This window comes from Dipodomys ordii, unplaced genomic scaffold, assembly GCF_000151885.1.
Source record: "Dipodomys ordii isolate 6190 unplaced genomic scaffold, Dord_2.0 Scaffold132, whole genome shotgun sequence".
Lineage (NCBI taxonomy): Eukaryota > Metazoa > Chordata > Mammalia > Rodentia > Heteromyidae > Dipodomys > Dipodomys ordii.
The window spans coordinates 4,092,200-4,101,044 of record NW_012267348.1 but is presented as its reverse complement, the minus strand read 5'-3'; the positions used below and the strand labels follow the sequence as shown (position 1 = coordinate 4,101,044).

Genomic DNA, 8,845 nt, shown 5'->3' with positions numbered 1-8,845 from the left:
CAGCTTTTTTCTTTTTGCTTATGTGGTGCTGAGGAATGGAACCCAGGGCCTCATGCATGCAAGGCAAGCGCTCTACCACTGAGCCACCTTCCCAGCCCTGGCCTCACATTTCAATCTTCCTGATCTCTGTATCTCAAATAGCTGGAATTACAGTTATGAGACACTGCATGGGGCCCTTACAAATATCTCTTCTGATAAGAGTGATTCTAAGTTCACAGGAAGAAATACTCTGCAGGGTGCGCTTAATAAACATGGGTAAGCATCCAATATGAACAGGTTTGGTATTAGTTATTGCATCTCTCTCCCTCTTTTTTTTTTTTTGCTGGTCCTGGGGCTTGAACTCAGGGCCTTTGTCCTATCCCTGAGCTTTTTTATTCAAATGCTCTACCACTTAAGCCAGAGCTCCACTTCTGGCTTTTTGGTGGTTAACAGGAGGCAAAAGTCTCATGAACTTTCCTGCTCAGGCTGATTTCAAACCACAATCCTCAAATATCAGCATCCTGAGTAGCTAGGATTACAGGAGTGAACCAATGGTGTCTGAACGCTATTGTATCCTTTAAAAAAATGTAAATATTCCTGGGTATAAAGTTTTGAGGACCACTGATTTAAGTTCAATTAAAGTTAATTGGGCTGGGAAGGTGGCTCAGTGGTAGAGCGCTTGTCTTGCATGCATGAGACCCTGGGTTCGATTCCTCAGCACCACATAAGCAGAAAAAGCCAGAAGTGGCAGTGTGGCTCAAGTGGTAGAGCGCTAGCCTTGAGCTGAAGAGCTCAAGGGACAGTGCCCAGGAAAGAGATTTATATAGGAAAGAGATTTATATAGGATTCTGATAAAATGGAAGGGAAAGCAGAGGTGCACCAGAAACAATCCTCACTGCAGCATTTTGCCAGAGCTCTGTAGGCCCTTAGGACCTTCTAGTACCAATGTCTTGGGTTCTCAGAATCTAGGGTAGCAATCCAGAAATGTAGATAGGAATGTCAGCTGTGGTTTTCTATGGGCCAGTTTGCAAAAAGATGAATCATCCTTCAGAACATCAACTAAATGAAAATTATTTTAGTTGAATATCAGTGGCTCATCCTTATAATCCTAGCTACTTAGGAAACTAAGATCTGAAGATGGAGGTCTGAAGCCAACCTGGGCAGGTGAGTTTGAAAGGGCCTAAATCAAATTAAACAGTAAAATGTCAGAAGGGCTGGGTGCCATGGCTTACATCTGTAACCCTAGCTACTTAGGAGGCTGAGATAAGAAGATTGCAGTTAGATGCCAGCTCAGGCAGGAAAGCCCATGAGACTCTTATCTCCAATTAACAACCAGAAAACTAGAAGTGGAGCTGTAGCTCAAAGTGGTAGAGTGCTAGTCTTGAGCAAAAGAGCTCAGGGACAGTGCCTAAGTCCTGAGTTCAAGCCCCATGACTAACCAAAAAAAATCCAGAAAGGGGCTGTAGTTCAAGTAGTAGAATGCCAGCCATGAGTGGAAAAAGCACGAGGTTCTGAGTTCAAGCCCTTGATAACAACACAGATTTACTTTTTCCAAATTTCAAGACTAAGTTACAAATATCACCTAGAAGACAATCTATAGACTGCTAAATCTAGTTGTGTCAGAAGGAATTAAATATGGACATATGAGGAAGTTCTCTATGGGGGCTCATGAGTGCTATAAAGCAGTTGTTAAAATAGAAATTTGGATAGCTTATATTTGGTTGTCAAACCGTGCACTGGATACAGCTGATATTCTCTGGAGCTAAGGCTTTTGGCAAGTGTAAAGCACAGGAATGGATATATTGAAGTCACTATAACTACTACAGAGGAAATTTATTGTCTTGAAAAAATGCTGTTGACATTTAAAAATGGGATGATAATATACTCTGATTTTCATAAAAACAATCACATATATCAGCCTAATATACACATAAAGAAGTAGATTGGAAGGAAACAGACATTTGGGAACACTTGGAAGTACTGGGATTGTAGTTAACTTTAGATTTCATTTCTTGCCCTTTTTGATTTTTTGGCAGTAAAAAGGCAATAAGGGAAGATATGTGAGTTAATAAACTTAAGTAACAAAGATATGTGGGGAGGGGAGTAATTTTTCTTTCTCATATATATATATATATATATACACACACACACACAAATATGTATTAGTTAAATCTATTAATATACTTACTCAGCCATGAGTTTTGCTATGCGATGACAGTCATTCTTGTCATAAAACCAGATACTGTATATTGACACTTGAAAAACAAAGGAAATGGAAAAATGATGAGGGGAAGCAAGGTTTCACATGTATATACATAAATAATAAATTACCACCAAAGACTATCACTGAATTTATCATCAGACCCCAGTTGTTAATAATCTTGCTAAAGAAAACAAAATATAAAGCAACAAACCTCCTGACTCTTAAAATTAGGACAGGTAAAATATTTAGATGAAAATTGCAAAAAGCTGGGTATGGAGGCTCATGCCAAAATCCTAGCTACTTGAGAAGCTGAGGCAGATGGATGGCCAGTTGGATCAATTGAGTAAGTCTCTCAAAATTTTAAAAATGACCTCACTGGTTGGTTTCAATTCTAGTAAAACACACACACACACACACACACACACACACACACACACACACACACACACACACACACACACACACACACACAAAAGGCAGTTGGCTTTAGATATTATTACCAAATCTCACTGAACCCAAGATGCCACTAAATATAAGATGCACCATGCCACTAAATATCAGATGTACCATTATTTATTACCAAGAAAGAAAAGGCTGTCAATTAAACTATTATTCAATCAATGTACATTTTAAAATGTATTCCAAAATGATAGAAAGTCTTCACTATTAAACACCAAGTTCACTAATAGAGAAAAATACTAACTCTTAAAATATAGAATTAAAATAGTGTTACAGTAAAAGTTTTCATTAAAAAAAAATAAAGTCCATATCCAACTGCAGATCAACTATACTGGGCTTACTTGTTCATTTCTTCTGCATCTTTCCCAGCATATTTTTTTTGGAGGGTCAGTCATGGGGCTTGAACTCTGGGCCTGGGCGCTATCCTTCAGCTCTTCACTTCAAGGCTAGCGCTCCACCACTTGAGCCACAGCGCCACTTCCCATTTTCTAGTGGTTAATTGGAGATAAGAGTCTCATGGACTTTCCTGACCAGGCTGGTCACTTTGAACTGTGATCCTCAGATCTCAGCCTCTGGAGAAATTAGGATTATAGGCCTAGTTACCAGCGCTCAGCCTAAATGACTTTTATTACTAGAGATAACATAGAAATCTACTGCAAGCATATTTTGGATAACCTAGGTAGAAATAATGAAGAAAAGTCCTCAAGACTTCATCTCCAATTAATCAGAAAAAAGTTAGATTAGAGGTGTGGTTCAAGTGGTAGAGCACCAGCTGTGATTGAAAAATCCCAATGAGAGAACTCAAGGCCTTAAGTTCAAGTCCCAGCACTAGGAAAATATAAAGACAAAGAACCCCCCCTCCTCCTGGACAAAAACTGAAAAAAAAAAAGTAAAAACAAAAAGAAATGTCTTCCTTTCATCCCTATTTGACTAAAATAAATCATCAATAATCATTTAAAGAAAAAAAGACTACTGTTAAAAGGTTACTTTAGTGGCAAATTATTTGTTTCATCCTTAATTAAGGCCATCATCCTACAAAAGATTTCAAAGCAGATCACAACTTTAAAAACTTTTTTTATTGCTAAAAAATTCTCCTCTTGAAGGAAATAAAAGTTGAGGTTTTCAATTGTTCTTAAATGAATGAACACTCATACAAAATATAAACAAACACTTTTATTTTAATGAATGAAGATTACGAACAAGATTTTTTTCTACCCTATCTTGTTTGTAAGGAGTCTTCTGTGGCAGCGAAAGTCCCAATCACACTAAAAGTTCTCTAACCTGGGGGCCCCACGTCTGGCTGTTGTCCTTAAAGGTGATGGCCCTACCTGAAGGCAGCTCAGCTGGTCAGCCTTTGAGCATTCAAGCTGCTGCAACCAGCTTTCCATGTTTAGAACCTACTGTCATAGTGATTATTCTGTTCACAGAATTTCAAAACACTTACAGTGCTTACAACGAAAAACCAGTAATCGTAGAATGTTTAACATCATGCAAACCAACAAATTAAGTCAGCTTTGACATCTAAATGAAAGGAACACAAAAGTGGCCTGTTATGGAGGAGATAATTACTAAGCATTATCTCAGTTATGCTCTTAGCAGCTAAAGCTCACTCCAAGTTAGAGTAAATCAGATTGGCTTCGAAAAGTCTCCATATATGGCAATAACATGCAATCATCTTTCTTTAAATATGCCCTTTCCAATTTTGGCAAGGAACACCCAAACACTGAAGTTCAAATATAAAAGGTTCCAGTTTTCCTCTAATACACAATATATATCTGGACATATCCATGTGATTTACAGCAATGAAAAAATGTTTATGATATACAATATACTGAGCCCAGAGAGGAACACAAAATTTTTCTGGGCTAAACAAAGGCAATTAAGTGTTTTCTTAGGGGATTCTAAGTTAAACTCTTAAAATAATTCCATAGGAAAAATAAAAATAATTAGAGCTGTCAACTTAGGAAAAACATTCACTTATTCCCTTTCAAAGAAATAAAATTTAGAAATAAGACAAATGTTTCTACACTTCTACACTGTCAAATAAACTGCCAAAAAAGAGACAAACACTTTCAAAGGCATGTTTGCAGAAGAAATAAAGATAAGGAAGCTACAATGATAACTTAATGGGTAAAGGATAAGAGTCACACTCAATTCTGCCAGAAGCAGACCTGTACAGGTTCAGAGACGCATCCAAGAATCAGCTGTCTGCCAACATATCAAATGCTCAGTGCATGCAACTGGCAAGAAAGCCCAGGGAGCTGCCACTGAGCCTGTCACTGCCATTAGTGAGAAAAGACAGATAAGTTCACCAAATGGCTAAAACCGCAGAGGACCTTGTCTCTAAACCTAAGTATTCATCTCTTGAGAGAGCTTACACTTGAATGCCTAACATATTCTGCCAACAATTCACTTGCTGAGACAGTCTGAAATAATTTCCTGATAGTATTATTTTGCCATAGCAAAAAAATAGCATTCTGCTTTTTAAGTGGATTTTCTCAAGATGAAAACAAACTAGTTAATTAATGGATATCTCTGGTACTGATTCAGTAATACATACAGGAAAGTCACTGAAAAGCTAGGAGGTGTTATAGAACATCTAATTGCCTTTAGGTTGTATTTTTATCCACATCAAGATGCAGATAAGAGACTAAGGGTCCAAGAAGGGCCTGCAGGAGGAGGACAACAGTTTGCTGTCTCGGGGCATTTTCAACCCTTCCCCACCTCCAAGCCTCAATAAAGAGGCTTGACTTCCTTTCCCCTGCCCCCCCCCAAGAATATCCAAAACCAGCTTGGAGGTGTGGCCCTAGTGGTACAGTACCTGCCCTGTAGGTGTAAGAGGCCCTGAGTTCAAACTCCAGAACTCAAAAATGAAATGCTTCCCTTGCTTTTCACATGAAAACCCTTTCCTTTAGAAAAAGTATAAAACAGTATTAACAACAAAGATTATATGTATCTGGATTTAATACTGAGAAAAATGTAAATGCTAAGGAGAAGAGAGTTTTCTAGTTTCTATAGAACCCTCTTCAAAGATCCAGCTACTTATTAGGATTTGATGCTATAATATTACTCTGTTTTTCATCTTGGGTGGTGTATGGTACATGTAGAAATCAAGAATATTCAAGTGGTTTGGAGACTTTGTTAAATCCTAGAATCTTGCTGGGCACCGGTAGCATACTCCTATAATCCTAGGTACTCAGGAGGCTGACCTGAGGACCATGGTTCAAAGCCAGACTTACAGGAAAGTCCATGAGACTCTTATCTCCAATTAACCACCAAAAATAACAAAAGAACTGTGGTTCAAGTGATGGAACACTTAAGCACAAAAGCTATGGAACAGTGTCCAGGCTCTGAGTTCAAGCCCTGGGTTTGGCCCGTGCATGCATGCATGCACGCACGCACGCACGCACGCACGCGCGCGCACACACACACACACACACATACACACAATCCTGACAGCTGAAAATCTCTCATGCTTTAGCATATAGATCTGGTCTGCTTCCTTTTTTTGTCAGTTGTGGGACTTGAACTCTAGGCCTGGGTGCTGTCCCTTAGCCTTAAGCTCAAGGCTAGCGCTCTGCCTCTTGAGCCACAGTACCACTTCCGGTTTTCTGTGTGGTTTTATTGGAGTTAAGAGTCTTACAGACTTTCCCTTCCTAGGCTGGCTTTGAACTGCGACCATCAGATCTCAGCTTCCTGAGTAGCTAGGATTACAGGCATGAGCCACTGGCACCTGGCTGCTTTTTGTGCCAGTACTGGGGCTTGAACTCAGGATTATGAAGCTCTTGCTTGGCTTTTCCTACTCAAGTCTGGTTGGTGCTCTACTACTTGAATCTTGTTTCCAGTTCCTGCTTTTATTCTGGTTAATTGGAGATAAGAGACCTTGGATCAATCCCTAACACTGAAGAAATAAGTTGTAAAAGATACATACTGATGAAGATCTGCATCAGGAGACAATGGAGCTTCTTTTATTTTTACTTTTTTTGTTTTGGTCTTAGGGCTTAAAATCCAGGCCTGGGTACTATCCCTGAGCTTTCTTGCTCAAGGCTAGTATGCTACTATTTAAGCCAGAGTTCCACTTCTGATGGTTAATTGGAGATAAAGTCTCATGGATTTTCCTGCCAAACTGGCTTTGAAATGTGATCTTCAGATGTCAGCCTCCTGAGCAGCTAGAATCAAAGGAGTGAGCTACCAGTGCCTGGCTCTAGAAATTCTGAGTTTACTGGCAATGGGGTTTGAATTCAGGGTCTCATACTTGTTAGGCACGTGGTCAACTACTTAAGTTTTAGCCTAAAAAAGAGGCTTTGATTATAGCAAACTATACTTTTATATTACTTCTCTACTCACACAGATCTTTCCTTTGGGGACAGAGAGGAGAGGGAGAAGGGGAGGAAAAAGAAAGGGTAGAAAGATAAAGAATGACTGGCCTGCAATTTACACAGGAGATTTGGGTAGGTGCAAACACTTATTTTTTTTGGGTCCGGTTGTGGGGCCTGAACTCTGGGCCTGGGCGCTGTCCCTCAGCTCTTCAGCTCAAAGCTAGTGCTCTACCACTTGAGCCTCAGCGCCACTTCCGGCTTTTTTCTTTTTGCTTATGTGGTGCTGAGGAATTGAACCCAGGGCCTCAGGCATGCAAGGCAAGCGCTCTACCACTGAGCCACCTTCCCAGCCCCTGGTGCAAACACTTAGATGAGAAGATTCTATGTGCCTACAAGTAAAGCTGGTAAGTGTGGCTCAAGTGACCTTAGCAATTTTACCCCTTTTGGCTTAAAGAACAGTCATCTCTGGACACTAATGTGTTAGAGAAAAAGCCAAATTTCTAAAATTCATGTGGTAGTACCCATTTACTGAACAATGAGTAAAAGATGTAAGCCAGATCTAGAAAATGCTATTCTGAATGCTCCTCAGTTTGTAATTTTTTTTAATGTGCGCTCTTTAAATTGAGAATATATTTACCAGAAATAGTGCTTCCATTAAAAAAACAAAACAAAACAGGATCTCAATGTAGGATTCTGCCATATGAAATGACCTCTAATCTTTTCTTTCCCCTCTAATCTTTGGAGAGTAGGAAAATGAATCCAATAGTATTATGGCTGTTCACTTCTATATCAAATTTTTTATTCTTCACTTACAGGCATCTCTAAATAAAACAATGAATCACACTAGAGTTTGCCTGCCGATGACAGGATTACAGTCTGCTACATAGTACTCCACTCCTTAAGGCCTGTTTCTTCTCAAGGAGTTGTTGAAAATGATTATTGTTGTTTTAAAGTGATAAAATGCTGGTAGAGCAGACAAATATTTCCCCAGTTTCTCTTTTTTATACCTTTTACCTACCAATTTACTAAACCATCCAAATCAGAGGTGTAAGCGCAATTGCCTACAGTATATAAGAAATATCAGGTGTGGTGGGATTAGTGAGTGGCAAGTACTGACTAGAACTCTGATATTTACAGGAACACTAATGCCCAGGAGCTATAGAAATCCAGATGAATAAAATGTTCTAATTCTTAAATGTTGGTAACAAACGCTTGGACTTTTCATTACTTAGAGGAAAAAGAAAAAGCTGGAACTAGTGACTCTAAGTAACTCAAGTCTTCCTGGGTCCTCCCAGGTATCTGAACCTTCAGTCTTGAGGTCTATTCTGCCCAATCCAGAAGTTTTTTTTTGTTTTTTGGTTGGTTCTGGGGCTTGAACTCTGGGCTTGGGCACTGTCCCTGTGCTCTTCAGCTCAAGGCGAGCGCTCTACCGCTTGAGCCACAGTGGCACTTCCGGTTTTCTAGTGGTTAATTGGAGATAAAAGTCTCACAAACTTTTCTTGCCCGTGCTGCCTTTGAACCATGATCCTCAGATCTCAGCCTCCTGAGTAGCTAGTAGTACAGGTGTGAGCCACCGGCGCCCGGCTCCAGAAGAGTTTTTTGTCCCCTTGGACTAGGAATTACTCTAGAGTCTCTGAAGTTACTTTTTTTTTTGCTGGTCCTGGGGTTTGAACTCAGGGCCTGGGCACTGTCCCTGAGCCTCTTAGTACTCAAGACTAGCGTTCTACCACTTGAGCCACAACAACTTCCAGCTTTTTCTGAGTGGTTTATTGGATATAAGAGTCTCTGGGGCTGGGAAGGTGGCTCAGTGGTAGAGCGCTTGCCTTGCATGCCTGAGGCCCTGGGTTCGATTCCTCAGCACCACATAAGAAAAAAGCTGGAAGTG

General features: G+C 39.9%; 1 protein-coding gene across 2 annotated transcripts in view; it reads right to left on the bottom strand.

Moving 5' to 3' along the window:
• The window catches only part of Dcp1a (decapping mRNA 1A), a 56,184-nt gene that overhangs the window by 27,709 nt on the left and 19,630 nt on the right, over positions 1-8,845 (bottom strand). For both annotated transcript variants that reach the window (XM_013030749.1, XM_013030750.1), the window contains one exon: positions 2,168-2,234. In XM_013030749.1, coding sequence (XP_012886203.1) covers positions 2,168-2,234 — 67 coding nt within the window. The remainder of the gene's footprint in view (positions 1-2,167; positions 2,235-8,845) is intronic.